At 52.9% G+C, this 18592-nt stretch overlaps 1 protein-coding gene across 1 annotated transcript in view; it reads left to right on the plus strand.

Annotated features, from left to right (window-relative positions):
* LOC149274977 (staphylococcal nuclease domain-containing protein 1-like) overlaps nucleotides 1-18592 on the plus strand; it is a 130773-nt gene that overhangs the window by 18461 nt on the left and 93720 nt on the right. Inside the window, exon 10 of the mRNA XM_089505068.1 lies at nucleotides 9525-9638. Within this exon, the coding sequence (XP_089361194.1) occupies nucleotides 9525-9638 (114 nt within the window). The remainder of the gene's footprint in view (nucleotides 1-9524; nucleotides 9639-18592) is intronic.

Raw genomic sequence — 18592 nt, forward strand, 5'->3', positions numbered from 1 at the left:
AACAAATAGGCCACCATAGTTCTGTGTATGTTTGTGAAAGCTACGCATTGAAGAACGCACACTGTTGCACTCTTCCCGTTTCCTTTGGTTCAGAAAACCAGCCGCCTGCGCGATAATAGCGCAACTTTATTCAGAAATCACAACTAAGTGAACAGCTTGACTTCTGCAGACAGAACTACCATCAACCCCCATTGCATGCCTATAGAAAGCGGTATGTCCACCTGGGCTTTCTTATCATGGGATCATAGAGTTGGAAGAGACCTCAAGGGCCATCCAGTCCAGCCCCGTTGTGCCATGCAGGAACGCTCAATCAAAGCACTCCATTGACAGATGGCCATCCAGCCTCTGTTTGAAAACAGCCTCCAAAGAAGGATATTCTATCACCTCCAAGGGAACATATTCCACTGCTGAACATCCCTTACTCTCAGGAAGTTCTTCCTAATGTTGAGCTGGAATCTTTTCCTGGAGCTTGCCTCCATGGCTCCATTGGGTCCCATTCTCTGGAGCAGCAGAAAACAAGCTTGCTCCCTCCTCAATATGACATCCTTTCAAATATTTAAACAGGGCTATCATATCACCCTTTAACCTTCTCTTCTCCTTCTCCTTCCTCATAGGGCTTCATGGTTTCCAGACCTTTCACCACTTTAGTCGCCCTCCTTTGGACACATTATTATTATTATTATTATTATTATTATTATTATTATTATTATTAACCTTTATTTATGAAGCGCTGTAAATTTACACAGCGCTGTACATACAATCTTTTGGTTAGACGATTCCCTGCCCTCGGGCTTACAATCTAAAAAGACAAAACACAGAAGGAGAAGGGAGTGGTGGAGGGAAAGGGTAAGAGGTCCAGCAGTTCCTCTCTACCTCCAAGGCCTGGACCAAGGCAGATGGACTGGAGGGAGGGCGAGGCTTCATAATGGATGGTTAATCATTTTCCAGGGAAAATACATACTCTCAAGTAGGATAAAACATACACAGTACATAGCAATACAGGAAATGGTTCAATAAACAGGCACCACAAGAACATCAAATAGTAAGCGACAATTATGCAATGCCTGGGAAGGCTTCTCTGAACAGGATGGTTTTCAACTCCGTTTTGAAGCTGGTTAAAGAAGTGATGGCTCTTGTGTCTCGCGGGGGAAGAAGGTTCCAGGAGTGAGGGGCAGCGAGTGAAAAGGGGCAAATCCTAGATGGGGCAGAGGAAATCCTGGGCTGAGACAGGAACCCTTGACTACCAGAACGGAGGGAACAACAGAGTGGGAAGGTGAGGAGAAAGAAGGTCTGATAAGTAAGGAGGGCCAGTCCATGGAGGGCTTTAAACGTCGAGAGCAGGAGCTTATACTGAATGCGGAAAGGGAGGGGGAGCCAGTGAAGGGATGCCAAGACAGGAGAGATGTGGTCAGAGCGGTGGGTGGAAGTGATCATGCGTGCAGCTGAATGCTGGACAGAGATTAAGGGACGGAGGTGAGAAAGAGGAAGCCCAGCCAGGAGGACGTTACAGTAATCCAGTCGTGAGACCACTGGCGCATGGACCAGGATCTTGGCAGAAGAGGCGGAGAGATATGGTCGGATTTTGGCAATATTGTATAAGAAGAATCGACAAGCCTTGGCTGTGGTCTGGATCTGAGGGATACACGACAGAGAAGGGTCAAAGACACTGGGCTTGCTGGACTGGTTGAATAGAAATGTTGTCCACAGAGACAGAAAAGGAGAGTTGAAGGGTAGCTTAGGAGGAAAGACAAGAAGCTCCGTCTTGGACATGTTGAGCTTCAAACGCCGAAAGCGCATCCACTGTGAGACAGCTGTGAGACAAGACGAAACTGGCTGTTCAAGCCTTGGAGAAAGGTCAGCGGTGGAAAGATACAGCTGGGTGTCATCGGCATAGAGATGGCAGGAAAAACCAAAAGAGCTAATGAGTTTTCCTAAGGACAGTGTGTAGAGAGAAAACAGAAGGGGACCCAGAACAGAGCCCTGGGGAACTCCAACAGAGAAGGGAACAGGAGAAGAAGTCTGACCACTAGTGACCACTGCAAAAGATCTGCCAGACAAGTAAGATCTAATCCAGTCAAGAACAGAGTCTGAGAACCCAAGGTCAGAGAGTATGTCAATTAGGAGACAGTAGGCTGCAGACAAATCGAGAAGGATGAGAACAGAGTAAAGGCCATTAGCCTTGGCCCGTAAAAGGTCATTCGAGATCTTGGTGAGAGCTGTCTCTGTGGAATGCCTTGGGCGGAAACCAGACTGGAAGGGATCGAGGATGGAATTGGCTTCAAGAAACTCAAGACAGCGAGAATCAACAACCCATTCCAAAACCTTAGAAAGAAAGGGGAGAAGAGAAATCGGACGATAGCTAGACAAAGAGGAGGGGTCAAGAGAAGGTTTTTTCAGAATTGGGGAAATGAGAGCATGTTTGAAGTCCGAGGGGAAGGAGCCATGGCTCCAGTTTCTCAATGTCCTTTTTGAATTGTGGTGCCCAGAACTGGACACAATATTATTCCAGGTGGGGCCTGACCAGAGCAGAATACAGTGGCACTATTACTTCCCTTGATCTAGACACTATACTTCTATTGATGCAGCCTAAAATTGCATTGGCCTTTTTAGCTGCCGCATCGCACCGTTGACTCATGTTCAACTTGTGGTCTACTTGGACTCCTAGATCCCTTTCACACGTAGTTTCATTCAGCCAGGTGTCCCCCATAATCCTATATCTATGCAGTTTATTTTTCTGCCCTAAGTGTAGTACCTTACATTTCTCTGTGTTGAATTTCATTTTGTTAGCTTTGGCCCAATTTTCTAGTCTATTCAGATCATTTTGAATGTTGGTCCTGTCCTGTGGAGTATTAGCTACTCCTCCTAGTTTGGTGTCATCTGCAAATTTCATAAGTATGCTTCCAATTCTGTCATCCAAGTCATTGATAAAGATGTTGAATAGCCTTGGGCCCAGGACAGAGCCCCACTGGACACCCCACTGGTCACTTCTCTCCAGGGTGAAAAGGAGCCATGGCTGACCACCCTTTGAGTTCAGCCAGTCAACCAATTACAGATCCATGTAACAGTTGCCTTGCCTAGCCCTCATTTTAGAAGCTTGTTTGCCAGACTGTCATGGGAAACCTTGTCAAGGCCTTACTGAAATCAAGATCTACTACATCCACAGCATTCCCTTCATCTACCAAAATGGTCATTATATCAAAGAGATATTAGATTTGTTTGGCATGACTTAATCTTGTGATTTCTTGACTCCAGTCTCCTTTCTGATCCATCTTTGATCCAAGGTACAATCATTCTTTTAACTATTTTGATTTCTGCATTGTCCAGGTTGATTCTATGTATATCATTTGTGGTATTTATTTTGGTTTCATTATGTTCCACATCAATCCTGCCGTTGCACTTTCTTCCTTTGCTTAATAATTCTTCCAAGTCTTTGATGTTTTCCGCTAGTGGTATGGTGGCATTCCTCCTATCTTTATTCCTTCTTTTTCCGAGCCTAAGCCTGCTCTTGGCATGATATTTTCTGTGTCCAAGGGGAACAGAAAGGGAGGGTGCCATTGCGCAGCCTTGCCTGACTTCCTTGCCGACTGGGAGCCATTCTGTTTCTCCATATTCTGTTCTCACAGTTGCCTCTTGTCCTAAGTACAGATCCCTCATCAGGACTGTCAGATGCAAGGGCACTCCATCATGTCTCCAAGAGCTTTCCATAGCTTTTTGTGATCTGTGCAGTTGAAGGCTTTGTCTATGAAGCATGTGCTGATTTTTTCCTGGAAGTCCTTGGGGGACTCCATGAGCCATTCTGTGTTTGCAATGGGGTCCCTGCTGCCTTTCCTTTGCCTGAACCCACTTGCATGTCCTGGAGTCTAGGCTGCAGAATTTTGAGCATAATTTTGCTTGCGAAGGAACATTGGTACTATGGTGTTGTATCTCTTCTTACAGCTCCCACCTCGATCTCTAGGGCTTCCCCAGAAGCAATGGGAGCGGGTGGGTGGGTGGGTGGGTAGGCAGTGAAACTGGTGGAGACCTGGCCCTGCCTGGTCTGCCGTGGGAGCCCTGGCCTTTCCTGCCAGCCTTCAAGAGCAGTCCCACTAGGAATGCCTTGTAGCAGTCTAGCCTAGAAGCAAGCTGGAGTGAGCCCTCCCTGCTTCCTTCCTCTCCCAGCACCTTTTCCCCAACCAATTTGCTTCCAGAGGGAAACAGCCGAGTTTGGGGGGGGGGGGGCTGCCAGTCCCAGCCTTGCCCTGCAGCGGCCAGAGCAGCGGTGAGCTTTGTGTGCCCACTTGGCATCCCGCCTGGGAGGTTGCTGGAAGAGCAACAGGGTGGCATTGGGGGCCAGAGTGTCCTCCCGCTGTGACCTCCTGCTGGAAAAGCCCTGCCTTAAAGGGATACTGCTGGCCGTGGCCACCAGGTGGCGCCCTTGCCCTTCCTGCTGGGCAGCTGCAGAGTGAGTGGCAGGGGCTGTCCCGGCTTGGCTCCTGGGAAGCAAGCCCCGAAAGCAGAGGGAGGCCAGGCAGGCACTGGGGCTGAGCAAGCGCCACCTGAGCTCTCCTGAGCATCCTTCTATTGGGAGAGCAGGGGGTACCAAGGCCAGAGGGGGGCTCTCCTCCTCCTCTGGCAGCTGTCCCCCCTCGTTCCCTCCCCTCCAAATGCCCTCTGGATGCCTCTTTGCAGGTTTCCTGGGTGGGGGCTGGAGGGCAGGCAGGAGACCCCCTGCGAGCCTCCTCCTCACTCTCCTCTTTGAAGAAATGAGTTGTGGTCCTTGGGGCGCCCCTGCTAAAACTGGCAGGAAATGAGGGGGTGGTGCCTATTGATGCCAGGCACAGAGGAGGACAGCTGATCCGCCACATGTCCACACTTGTGGCTGTGGGGGTGCACACTGTTGCCAAGGTGCACTGGTTGCATGGTGGAGCAGACCCCAAGTGACCCTCCCTGGGCAGCTCAGCCTGGCAATGGCTGGGACCTATGGCAGCAGCAGCGGTGCCCTGGCTCTCTTCTTGGCACAGAGGGCAGGTGCTCTTGCTGTGTGGCCATTCCCCATTACCCTTCCTCCCCACTTCCCCCGACTTGTGGGCTTAGGCAGCAGTCACAGGAGGCTCTCCTTGTCTCCCAGATCGGCAGCCCCATTGCTTCGGAAGAAACAACGCTCAGCTGAACCTTTGCTTGGCATGGCCAGCTGGTTCGTTTCTGCTGAAGGTGGCATCTTCCTGCTATGTGTCTTCCTCATCCTTATGGTCTGAAGATGGGCCGTAGGTCGGACCCAGGAAGGCCTGGGGCCCAAGGCTGACCCCCTCCTTCACCTGCAGTCCAGGGTAGCCTGATGGGTGGCTGGTGCTAGTATGGTCTCTCAGATTGCTCTGACCCAAGGGGCTCTGAAAGTTTGTGGGGAGTGGGGTTTTTTGTGCCCCTCTTGGCCAGAGACGGTTGTGCTCTCTCTCTCTGTGTGAGAGTGTGTCTGGACCCTTTCCTGCCTTGGTTTCCAGAGCTCCTTGGCTCAGAGCAAGAGAGGGCATGCCTCCACGTGTCGGTGTCTGTGTGGTGGCTGACAAAGATGTCACACGAAGAAACCCCTTCCCCTCTTTGGCCTGATTCTGGAGTGTCAGCTCCCCCCCCCGCTGCCACTCTGTGTGTGTGTGTGTGTGTGTGTGTGTGAATTGTTTGTTACAAGGCAGATTGGGAGGGGTGCCTGTGAGAGCGATGGAGGGAGGAAGAGAGGACCAGCTGCCCTGCACTGCTAGAGCCTCCAAGGGCAGGAAGGACTCCATGGGCACCTCTCCGTCCATCTTCACGGATCTCTCGAGGGGAGAGAAGGACTTGCTGCTCCTGTAGGATTTGGGCCCAGCAGGACTACTGCTTTGGCTCCCATCCCCACCCCACGGCACTGTCGGGTGGGTGGAGGTGGGCACTGGTGTCCTCTTGGCAGCAGAATGCTGACGGAGCCTGACCGGCCCCTTGTGGCCCAAAGTGGGCAGCTGTTGGCACATTTGTTCTTGGCTGATTGTGTGGGAATGGCATGTGGGGGGAAGGGGAGGGAGGGGGTCACTTTGTGTCATTGGAGGACATGGGAGCCCTTCTGCACCCTTCTGACTCCCTCCCTCTGCAGACCCTCCAGACTCCTTTGGGGGACCTTTCCCAGGGACAAAAGTTTTGGTTTGTGCTCCAGCCTTTGCACTCCAGAGGAGAGAACACGAAACAATGGATTCAAATGTGGAGAAAAGAGGTTCTACCTAAACTTTAGGTAGAGCTTCTTAACTGCAGGTGATGTTCGACGGCAGACTCTCTCTTCTTTGGAGGTCTTGAAAGAGAGGCTGCTGGGTGTGCATCCAGTGCTTCTGTTGCGGATTCCTGCAGGGCAGAAGGGGATGCGCTAGGTGGGGTCATAGAATCACAGAATCCTAGAGTTGGAAGGGACCCCAAGGGCCATCCAGTCCAACCCCCCTCTGCCATGCAGGAACTCACAACCAAAGCCCTTCCCTGTCACAGTTGGCCATCCAGCCTCTGCTTAAAACAGCCTCCAAAGAAGGAGACTCCATCAGCCTCCATTGAGGCAGCAGCATCTTTACTGTCAAACAGCCTTTACCCTCAGGGAGTTTTTCATAATGTTGAGAGCTTTCTTTTCCCTTTGAAAACTGCTGTACTGGCATACCTCAGTTAACAAAGCCTCTCACAAAGAAGGCCCTTTTTATAGTATCTGCTTATCCCTGGTCAGGCTCCTGGTTTTCCTCCTTGTCTTCTGTCTACCTGTATTTTATAGCAGCATTGGCATTGGGAACATAGTTGATAGAAACATAGACCTTCGGTGCCAGGGTTTAGCAGTATTTCTGCAATAAACATGCAATAAAACTTGACCTGACCTGGGACATAATGGGATTCTACCCTGGACCAGTCCTATAGCTGTGTGCAGTAACTTCACTGGGTGTGTGTGTGCGTGCGCGCAGAGGGTCACGACAGCACCAGGTGACACCAACGAAGGGGGTGATACCCGGTGAATGCCTCCCCACTTCCCTCCCTCAGATGGGCAGAACGGCTGTCTTCCCAGCACTGCGCATGCTGGAGTCCTGAGTTTCTGTGGAAATGCGAACCTGAGATGTGAGGTGAGAAAGCCCAGGTCACTGCATGAGCTGCCCACTTCTGCCCACTGCGTCTGCTGCCAGTGGACAGCCCTGGGCAGACCGTGGCCATGCTTGGCTCTGGCATTAAGGCTATCCGCCCCTACTTCATTTGTATGTTGACCAAAAGCAGCCTTCCGGCCACTGCCCCGTAACCTCGGCCAAAACCGAAACAAGATGTCGGGAAGGAAGACGCCTGCTCTGGTTTTGGTCCCATGAAGCGGGTCCTCCGGCAGAGTCCACTTTCTCCTGGGCCAGCCAGGGCTCCCCTTGGACCCCTATTTGTTTGGGTTATTTATTTGTGGGATTTGTACTCTGCTTTTCTCCTGGGGTGGGTCCCTGGGGGCCCCAGGAGGTTCCTGCTTGCCTTGGTGGCTCCCGATGCCACCTGCCAGAGAGACTGGCCCTGGGCATGTGCTTTGGGATGCCCCCACCTGCCTCCTTTCTCCCCATTCAGGTTGCTGCCTTTGCTGTCGCCTCCCCCCCCCCCTTTGACAATCAGTGCTCCAAGGGGCAGAGCAATAGCTGCTTGCACTTTGAACAGAAGGCTTTGAAGTAGTAATTTACTGTAGTAATTTACTGTAAAACAAAGTCATTCAAAAAGCTTTTCGAAAGCATTTATTTCATAGGCATTTAAAAAGGGTGCAATAACAAGTATGGAAAAAAGGAGTATTAAGAGGCAGCTTTGAAACTGACAATATCAAATTGCTATCTGGAGTGATGCATGGTTGCTAATTGGAATCTCGTTTTCTCTCTCTGTCGCCCAGCAACAGAGGTTCCTCCGCTGCTTCCTTCCCCAGGAAGGGGCCCAAGAAGGAGCCTATCTGCTATGCAGGCGTCTGTGCCAGCCGCTTTGGGTGGCGGACCCCTGTCCCATCTGCCCCCCATGGGAGAAGCCCTTCCGGAGGGTCATTTGGCCACGGGTGAAACCAGGCAGCAGTGGTCATCAGCCTCTTTGAGGGACCCAACAAACTCCCTGGCTGTCCAGAGACTTTGAACAATGCCCCACTAGTCTGTTAAAAGAGGAGTGTTTACGATTCTCAGCCAGAGCGCTCTTAGGCCTCTCTAAACTACAAACCCCAGAATGCCATAAGAGGCAGGCATAGCCACTGAAGTGGAATAATAGCCCTATAACAGAGTAGTGTGATGTCGTTCGTTTGCCAACAGGTCCAGGATTGGGGGGGGGGGGGGGGCAAAGGTGCACAAACGCACCAGGCTCCCCCAGGGTGACCACATGCTTCCAGGGCTTGACCGGGGGGGGGGGGGGGTTCATGGCAGATGCTGGGAGGGAGCTTTGTTGGAGCCTTCATGTCTTGAGGCATCCTGACTTGTGGGAAAAGGAGCGAGATGGGTCCCCCCTCCCAGAGAGGAAGCTCTCTTCCACCTCGGTGCTTGTCCATCAGCTCTCTGCTGGCAGAGGTGGCACAGCTGGGCTGCTGTTGGCCGCCTCTGGAGAGGTCTGTAGGGGCTCTGTATGTCAAGACCAAGACCTTAAAGGTGGCCTGGTGGGTGACAGAGGGTCCACAAGGGCAGAGCTGGCAGGACACTTGGCAGACTCGCCATTGGGTTCTATGCTGGCTCTGGTTGCCAGAGCAAGAATGGTGTCGCTGGGTGCATCGTTCTCCAGACAGCTAGCCAAGTGGAAGGGTACCAGTTTTGCCCCACTGTCCCTTGCAAAGAGATGTGTTAACCCCATACCCATCTCTGTTGCCCGGTCATCTGGTTGAAACTGGGTGGAAGGAGGACAGCTGGCGGCTGAGCTGCTGGATATCACTCCTACCTCGTCCTCACGCTCTTTTGGGCCCTAGCAGCTGCCCAGATGGTGAGCAGGAAGCACCATTTAAGTCTATGTCAGTCGTGGTGTCTTCCGTTGCCACGCAAAGTGCTCAGCAAATCTTTCTCAGCTGCTCTTAGGGGCCTGGGCACTGTTGCAACCCTGCAGTCATTTGGAAACTTCATGACAGATGGCCACTTACGGGTGCCGCTGAGTGGCAGAAGGAGCTTTTTCCACACACAGGAGACATGCATGCTGCGTACTCCGCTCTGCCTTGGGTTGCTTGCTTGGTGCATCCTCCGCCAGCAACATGCTTGGCTCCCGGGTGGCTCTGGGCATGTGGGGAGGTGGTGGAAGAGCTGGTGTCTGTCTGAGACCAGGTGCCCCCAAGCAAGTGGCCTTGCTGTTTAGGACATTCTGGGAGGAAGAGCCATGTGAGAGTCAGGGTTGGTCCTCAGGACAGGGTCAGGGCAGTTGTCACTCACAACCATGGAACATAACTGGCTTGCCAGAATAGTTGGGGCACAGGTTCAAGTGTGAAGGAGCAGCAGCTCCTGCTGCTGCTGTTTTTGGGATGGGGTGGGGGCCTCATGCTCAGGTGCTGTCATCAGGCCTTCTCTTTAGCTCCTGTCCCTTTCTCTCCTCAGGTGGTGCAGGTGCTCAACGCAGATGCCATCATAGTGAAGCTCAACTCAGGGGACTACAAGACCGTCCACCTCTCGAGCATCCGCCCCCCTCGGCTGGAAGGCGAAGGTGCCCAGGTAGGAGGGCGTCTCTTGTGGAGGGTTGAGGTGGGGGCTGGCTGGCTGGCAAGCTCCTCTGGCATTTGGATCTTTGCAGAGTTACTCCTCAGCCCCCCACCTTCTCATATGTCCCTTGCCAAGGGTTTGTTGTGCCAGGAGGTTAGGATCAGGGTTTGTGAAAGAGGCAAGATGTGGGGTGGGTTAGAGCACCAAGCCCTGAATGGAGCAGATCTTGTCACAGACCTGTGGGTGGCCTTGTCTTAGGGAAGACTCTCCCAGGCTTCCTCCCCGGGAGCTTGAGGGTCACAGTCCTCCTCTGAGGCCAAGGGGAATGGTTGCAGTGGCTATGCCCAGTGCTTCTCCTGGGGAGCATCCCCTTCGTCCTTCTGGCCTCAGTTACATGGCCATGGGGAGCAATGGGGAGGTTGCATGAGGAAGAGCCCCACCGGCTTGCGAGGAAAGGATGAAGACCAGCTGATTCCTCTGTATGGTTGCTTTCTGCAAGCCTAGGAGAATCCCTCTCTGCCCCTTAGCAGTGGGGAGAGTCATGCAAGGAGAGGGGGCCGGAGCCTTTTCCCTTGAGGTGGAAGGAGCGGATTCTGGCTCCCAAGAGGGAGGGCTCTATTGAAAGGTCTGAGCCCTGATGGAAGGAAGGAGCATGGGTTCCTTGCCCCACTGCTGGGGAGGGTGTTTCTGGGTTTGGGGCCCAGGCTCCAAGGCGTGGCTTGACCTCTCTTGTTTTGGGAAACACAGACACTCCTTTGCCCCCCCCCCCCCCCCCATGAGGGGCAAATTCTTCTTCAGAGGAGTTCTTAGGGGTAGATGGGCTACTTCCAGTAGCAGGTGGGCAAAAACACCCACGTTTTATGCTTTGGGTTTTACTGCCAGGGACTAACTATGCATGAGGAGAAGCAGTTCAGCCTTTTAGAAGGAGGAAGTGCCATAGGAATGCTGGGAAACCAGCCAAGGCTACAGGGAGGGAGGGGCCTGAGATTGGGACCCTAGTTTGGAACCCGTGTGTCTCTTAGCAATCACGGCGTTCCTTTCTGTGTTTAATGCAGTTGAATGATCTATAGGTTTTTGTGGGTATTTTGGGCTCTGTGGCCATGTTCTAGCAGAGTTTCTTCCTGACATTTTGCAAGCAGCATTTGTGGCATCTGGCATCTTCAGAGAATGTTGCCTGGGAAGGACTTGGCTATATATATTGTGTTTAATGTTTAATGATCTGTTTGAAAACTTTGCCTAGTATCAGTGTCAACCCGACGTTGGTAGTTTGGAAGATGGGGACAAGGCTGCTCTCCTGCAATCTGCTGGGACCTCCCTTGTCCTCCAGAAATTCCCAAAGCTGGTTGAGAGTGGCTCTGGGATTCTGCCTGCAAGTCCCTCTTCGTCCCCGGCCCCAGAGACCTGGATTCATTTAGAGTCGCTGGGTCTTACTTTACTAACTCTTTACCTGTTCCAGGCTGTGGCCTCCTTGCTGCCTGATGTGTTCCATTTTCACCAGTTACAGCCCCGCTTTCCCTTTGGGAGAAGGAGGAAGCAAAGAAGGTGTTAAACACTTCAGCCGCCTCTCTCTCTGTCTCCGCCAGCATTTCGCCATTTTCTCCACACAGCGTCCCTAACATTTTTTATTCTTCATCTTGCTCTAAACCAGGGGTCGGCAACCCCCGACCCATGGGCTGGATCCGGCCCCGTGAGGCCTTGGGACCAGCCCGAGCCCGGTCCTGCCGCCGATTGCCGCCAGCGCGGGGCCAAAGGCCACTCGTGCAAGAGGCCAAAGGCCCCGCTCCGGCTGCAATCGGCGGCAGGACCAGGCCTCTCGCGCGAGCGGCCCTCAGCTGGCAGACAGGCAGGGCAGAAACGGGGCAGGGGTCCTCCTCCTCCTTCCCTCCCTTCCTGCGGCTGCCAGACAGCTGTGGGCAGGGAAGGAAGGGGGTGGGGGAAGAGGAAGAGGGAGGAAGGAAGGAGCAGGAGGAGGAAGGAAGGAAGGAAGGAAGGAGGAGGAAGAGGAGGAGGAGGGAGGAAGGAAGGAGGAAGAGGAGGAGGAAGAGGAGGAGGAAGGAGCAGGAAGAGGAGGAGGAGGAAGAAGAAGCAGCGTAGCAGGAGGAGGAGGAGGATTTCCATTGCATTTGTACAGGTCTGCTTTGTTTTATCAATGATAGTGGTGGTGATGATGATGATATCAGTTTCTGAGACATGCACTCACTCTTTCTGAAGGTGAGATAGTGTGACTTTCCAAAGTGCATTTCTGTGTATTTTTGGTGCTTTTAATGCTAAAAGGTCTGCTTTAACAATGATAGTGATGATGGTGATGGTGATGGTGATGGTGATATTGATATCAGCCAGCTTCTGAGGCCCAAATGTCCTCCATTTTGATCATGCCTAAGAAACATGCATTTATATTAACATTTTTTAAAAAGCATCAATTTTTTTGCATGTCCTCCATTTTTAAAAAATGTGTCCTCCATTTGAAAATGTTGTCCTGTATTTATTTATTTATTTGGCTTCGGCCCCCCCAGTTGTCTGAGGGACAGCAACCCGGCCCCCGGCTCAAAAGGGCTGCTCTAAACTTCTCAATCAATCAGCCAATCCCTTTCCATCATTTTTAGCCTCCCTATCAAGCTTGAGGTTTTTTTCCTAACTGCCATCCTACAAAAAGTGTTTCTTCATTTGTATTCCTGTTGGATGGTTTCCTCCTCCTTCCATTCCTTATACAGATCTCTTCTAAATCGCATCTCTTCTCAGAGTTCTTTATACATCTGCCCTGGGGTTTTTGGACACTTTCCAGTTTTCCTGCTCCTTGGATTGTTTGCAGCGGTGCCTTCAGTATCTCACCTTCAAGAAACTCCTACAAATTCCCTTCCCTTTGATAGGAGCCCTGGTGGCGCAGTGGTTCAATGCCTGTCCAGCAGCCACTCACTCAAGACCACAAGGTTGCGAGTTCAAGACCAGCAAAAGGGCTCAAGCTCGACTCAGGCTTGCATCCTTCCGAGGAGGGAGCTAAAATGACTACCCAGACTGTTAGCTTACTTGCTAATTAACTTACTTGCTGTTCACCGCTATGATCTTTGGAATAGCGGTATATAAATAAAACAAATTATTATTAATTATTATTATCATTTCTGACCATGAAATTTCTCCCGGTCTTTCCCTAAGCTTTCCAAAATCGGCTTTGTTGAAGTACAGAAAGATTGTCAGACTACATTTGGCTTCCCAGAGATCTCACTCTTTCCACCTGGTAGACCAGTTTGTCTGTTGGCTAGGAGCTGATCCATGATATCTGATCCTGCGGTTGCTTCCTCCACTGTTTGCACAATGAAATTTTCTGCAAGACTAGCGAGGAATCTGTTGAACCGCACACTTTCAGCAGAGTGTGATTCCCAGCAAATGCCGGGGAGTCTCCCATTACTACTACTGTTCCTTTCCTTTGTAAATATTGGGCAGTCTGTTGTAGGAAGGCATCATCCAAGTGCTCAGTCTGGCTTGGGGGTCCACAGTAGACCCCCACAATGACATCCCTGTTGTTTCTCCCCCCTTTAGTTTTTTTCCAGATGGTTTCCCCCTGACTTCCAGGATTTAAGTCCTGGGCCTCTTAAAAGGTCCTTGACATACAGTGCTATCCCTCCTCCTCTACTTTTGGGTCTATTTTGTTGGAATAGATTATACCTCTCCGTTTCTTTTTTCCAGCCATCAGTCTCATTCCACCAGGTCCCAGTGATGCAGATCAAATCCTGTTTGCCTTCCTCTGGCAAGACTTGGCCTTGTTTGTTGCGCATCCCCTGTGCATTAGAGCTGAGACAACTGGGACCATCGGCCAGGCTCCCCGGCTGATTCCTTGTCTGTCCATTCTTGGGTTCTTGTGCTGCTGGCCCAATCCCCCATTTATCACTGAAGCCATTCCCCCCAGTGCTTGGTGTCCCTTTACTCTTCACAATACTTCTCCCTGCCCCATATAACTCAGTTTAAAGCCAGACCTCTTGATCCACTTTCTGAATTCCTGGCAAATCCAGCTACTGTGAGTTGCAAACCATCTCTTGCCAGAAGACCCTCTTCATGAAAGTGCAGACGGTCCAAGAAGCCAAATCTTTCTTGATGGTACCATTTGCGGATGTCTGGTATTCTTCTTCTCCCTCTTCCTGGGCTCTGTCTTCAACAGGAGGAGCAAGGAAATAATGCCCTGCACCCCGAAGCCTTTAGCTGCTTCCTCAGCCTCAAAATCTCTTCAAATATATTAAAGGCTATACCTTGCTGGAGGAACCAGTGGGGATCAGAAGGAAGGGGTCAGTCGGCTTGATGAGCCTTGCCAGCCTCTCGGTTGCGTCACGGATCTTGGCCCTGGCTGGCCATGCCCACGCAAGACCTCTCCTGTTCCTTGCTATTGCTACATGTCTTTTCTTCTGGGGATTGAGGGCTCTTCCATCCGTCGAACCCTAAAAGGCCACATCTACCACCTTTGGAGGTGTGAGGCTCTTGCCCTTGTTCCTGTCCCTCATAATCACCGATTAAAGGGAGAGCTTGGACTCAGTTGTGTGGCTCTGAGCTTGAGGCACGGTTCTTGATAGTTCTGCTTGAGTGTGACATTCCTCCAAGGAGCTTCCTCTTGGGTTTTGGAATTGTTGCCCTCCCCGGAGGCATCCCCCACTTCTTGCCCTCCAGAAGAGCCTGCTCCATCCAAAAAACCTGTGTCTCTCCTCTTTGGGCTTGATGCAAGTATCGCATGGCAGGTTCTCTGGCAAGAAAATGAACCTGGCACAGATGTTGCATATCAGTGCAGTGACTCCATTGCCTCCCGTCCGTCATCCTGTATACTTAGCGGCACGGCTGTCTAGACCTCCCCCTTAAAGTGCTCTGAAAGGCCCACAGAAATCCTTTTTTTCGCCCATCCTCTGAAGGCTAAAATCTTCACCTTTTGGCTGCTGGAATATAAGTGTTGCCCAGAAGGGATGCCTCTCCTCCTCCTCCTGCTGCTTTTACTGCTACTTGCAATTTCACAATGTCATTGTGGCTTTTTGTCCCCGTTGTAAACTGCTTTAAATATTTCAGAGCAAGACAGGCAACTGCAGTGGGTTTGGGGGCCCAGTTGCCTGCCCAAGACCCCCGGAGGCATGCACAGACTGCCAGAAATGCCAAGCAAGGCCACACTGTTGACGAAGAGTCCCTCCGTGTTGTCCGGGGGGGGGGGAGTGCAGTGAGGTCTGTTTGCAAGCCGGATGGCCGGTCTTGGAGGCTTCTGGAGAGGAAACATTTCTTTGCCTGGCAAAAGGCAGACCTGGGGAAGCGAGGGTTGCATGTGCCAAAAGGGCCCACTTGGAGTCACTGGTCTCTAAGTGGATCACCCCTGTTTTTTATGAAAGTGGCTGTGAGTGACGAATAAACAGGAAACATGAGTGACTTTCATGGAGAGTTTGTGTCTAGAGCTTTGCCTCGTTCTGGCCTCACAATGGCCCAAATTTAGAAATGGACCCATTTAAATTGTATGTTGGAGTCACACACCCCTTCCGTCTCTCCAAAGGGGCACTCATATGTCTAATCCTGCCTGGATTACATTTGAAAGGTTTAAAAGATATCTGAGCTTCTTCTTCATGGTCTCTGCGAATCATACAAATGGGTTTCACTGCGCCTGCGCAGTGCTGTTTGGAAACTTCTGGAATCACTGGGCAAAGTTTACTTTGCAACATATAGAAACTTTTTGGCGGTAACCCCGCCCACCCGTTATAAGGCCCCTGCGTTCCCGCTCTTTCCCCAGTTCCTTTTTTCCTCCGCGCTAGCTGCTTCAGGGAACTTCGCTCGCTCTTTGCTTGCTTGGAATCACTTTCACTTTTGACCTCGGACCGTCTCTTGACCATCCTCTTTCTCCCGCCCCGGTAACTTCGGACCTTTCAGCTCGATTGACCTCGTTTTGGATTCTCCCTCTAACTTGAGGACTTCGGAAGGATGCCAGCACCCTTTAAGAAGTGCGACGTTTGCGGAGGCAAGGTGCCCATTCAGGACCCCCACTCCTCCTGTCTCCTCTGCTTGGGCAAGGACCACGACCCGAAGGCTTGTTCCCTCTGCAAGTCTCTCTCTTCTCAGGTTCGGAAGAATCGTGAGTCCTGGCTGACTTCGGCCATCGCACAGGGAAGGTCCAGGAGGGTGGCTCTCGTCCGTCATCGGGCCCCCTCGGCTGCGCCGCCGGCCTCTTCTTCCCGGGCCAGCGTGTCTAGTGTGGTCCCTGCCCCGCCGATGGCAGAATCTTCCTCTACCACCGATGTGGCCCGTGCTTCCCAGAAACCCAGTGCCACCGACAAGCCCTCCAAGCACCCCCAGAAATCTTCGGGGGCTGAGGGTTCTGAGCCCAAGGCGAAGTCCGGGAGGAAGCCGTCCCCAGAGGGCTCGTGACCAAGGGACCTTTCGGAGGCGGAAACCTTGCCCGTACCGGTACCACCCTCGAAGTCGAAGTCATCTCGACATGCCTCCAAGCTGCCTGAGACGGGGGCGCCTTCGGCTCCAAAGAAGGCCGTGGTTGACAAGGGCAAGTCATCCAAGCCTTCCACTGCGGCGGTGGTTGTCCTCTCCGACTTACCGGACAACCCCTTCTTCCCCCTTGAGGACCAAGAGACGCCTCACTGGTCGAAGAAGAGGCACTCCAAGGAGGCCCTGGGGGAGCCCGGTTCGAAGAAGTCCAAGTCCAGCCATGGCCAGAGTGGGGCTTCATCTTCCTTGAAGGGGAAGGAGCGTCTTTCTCACAAGTCTCGCTCCCCAGAGAAGAAGACTCGCTCCCCAACCAAGAAGGCTCGCACTCCTGCTTCCGTCTCTTCCCGTCCAGACGAAGCCTCCACCTCGCATGTGGCTCCTCTCCTAGACACCCCGCTGCTGGCCACTGTGGACTTCGTCCAACCTGATGCGGAGGTCGTTGGGGCCTTGAGAGAGCAGTCTCCCCCTCTCTCCTTCCATTCGGAAGAGAATGAGCCTATGGACGAGGACGACGAGCCGGTGGACGAGAGCACTGACATGTTTTACGACTCGGAAACGGGAAGGTATTACATGTCAGTGCCGAAGGAGACCGCCTTCCGCAAGTTCACCCAGCTGAACCTGCACCCTGTTGCCCCTCGGAGGGAGAAGCCCCAGACTTTGCATTCGACAGCGTCAAGATCTGACATTCCGTCGCGTCCCGCTGCTCGGCCTGAGACGGAGTTGCCTGCCCTCCAGATCCCGGCGCGTCCTGCGTCTCGAATTCGAGCGCCTGACATCCAGCTCTCATCAGTCACTGACTCCGAGGAGGAGCCCTTGTCGCCGGCTTCGCCTCCGACCACTGCAGTCCTGGTTCCTCTCAGTCTTCTCTCCGATGGAGGACCCTCCGTCCAAGTGGCTCACGGTACCGAGACCGGTGGCCGCTTCACTGAGATGGTGACTGGACGGCCGCAACGTCTGCATCGGGATGCCCTTCCATCAACCTCAGCCTCAATTGACTTTGACAACCGATGCTTCTCTGTAGGGCTGGGGCGCCCACCTACTCGACCTGGTTGTCAAGGAAAAGTGGTCGACTCGGGACAAGCATTTCCACATCAATGCTTTGGAGATGCTCGCAGTCGAAAAGGCGTTGAGGGCATTCGAATTCGCTGTCGCAGGCAAGGTGGTCCTCCTGAGGACGGACAACACCACCGTGATGTATTACATCAACAAACAGGGAGGCACCAGATCCAAGACTCTGCTCGAGATTACTCTTCGCATTTGGGACTGGTGCATCCAGAGACAGGTACTCCTCCAGGCGATTCACCTTCCAGGAGAGGACAACGAGTTGGCGGACCACCTAAGCAGATCCCCCTCGGTGTGCCACGAGTGGAGGCTCCATCCGGAGACGGTCAGCGACCTGTTCGATCGGTGGGGAACCCCCCAAGTCGACCTCTTCGTGACCGAATGGAACAGCCACTGTTCCCAGTTCTGCTCCAGGAGGCGAACGGACGGATCCCTCGGAGACGCGTTCGCCTTCCCTTGGTCGGGAGAGCTGCTCTACGCCTTCCCTCCCTTCCCTCTCGTCATCAGGGTGGTGTCCAAGATGACAACGGACTGTTCGGACGCGATCCTGATCACGCTGTGGTGACCGAGACAGCCCTGGTTCGCATCCCTTCTCCACCTCTCCAAGGGTTGCTTCCTCCTCCTCGACTTCTGTCCCGACCTGCTGTCGATCCAGGACGGCCGGATTCTGCACCCGGACATCGAGAGCCTGCCGCTGGTGGCCTGGAGAATCCAGCCCTAGCCTCACTGCCGGATGCGGTGAGGACGGTGATCCTGGCTGCACAGAAGCCATCCACCCAGCGGTCCTATGCCCTGAAGTGGAGGAGGTTTAGCCTCTTCCTTGATCGAAAGGGCTTGTCTCCTGCTCAAGTTTCCACTCCAGTGGTGCTGGAGTTCTTGATGGCGCTGTTGGATGAGGGGTTGTGCCTCACATCCACCAAGTGCTACCTCTCTGCCATTTGTTCCAGGTACCAATTTGAGGGTAGGGCTTCCTTCTTTAGGGACCCCTTGGTGAAGGGGTTCCTGAAGGGATGTGCCAACCTGCACCCTCCTGTGTCGGTACCGGCCCCGGCTTGGAGCTTGGAGGCGGTGCTGGCCGCGCTCCAATCCAAGCCCTTTGAACCGATGGCCACAGCGGACTTGAGACTACTGACTTGGAAAACCGCTTTTCTTGTGGCCATCACCTCTGCCCGCCGTGCGGGCGAACTCTGTGCCTTGTGGAGGGACCAGCCCTTCCTGAGGTTTCACAAGGACAAGGTGGTCCTTCGGACAGACATTACTTTCTTGCCTAAGGTTGTGTCTGCTTTCCACATGTGCCAGGACATTGTGTTGCCTACCCTCGCTTCCAATCCGACTTCGGATGCGGAGCGCAGCCTGCACTCTCTTGATGTCAGGAGAGCGCTGGCGTTTTACCTGGACAGAACTGCTGCCTCCAGTCGGTCCGAGAGACTTTTCCAATGCTACTCGGAACCGAGGAA

Source organism: Sceloporus occidentalis, unplaced genomic scaffold (genome assembly GCF_023333645.1).
Source record: "Sceloporus occidentalis isolate IW3139 unplaced genomic scaffold, rSceOcc1.0.p SCAF_307, whole genome shotgun sequence".
NCBI classification, from domain to species: Eukaryota; Metazoa; Chordata; class Lepidosauria; order Squamata; family Phrynosomatidae; genus Sceloporus; species Sceloporus occidentalis.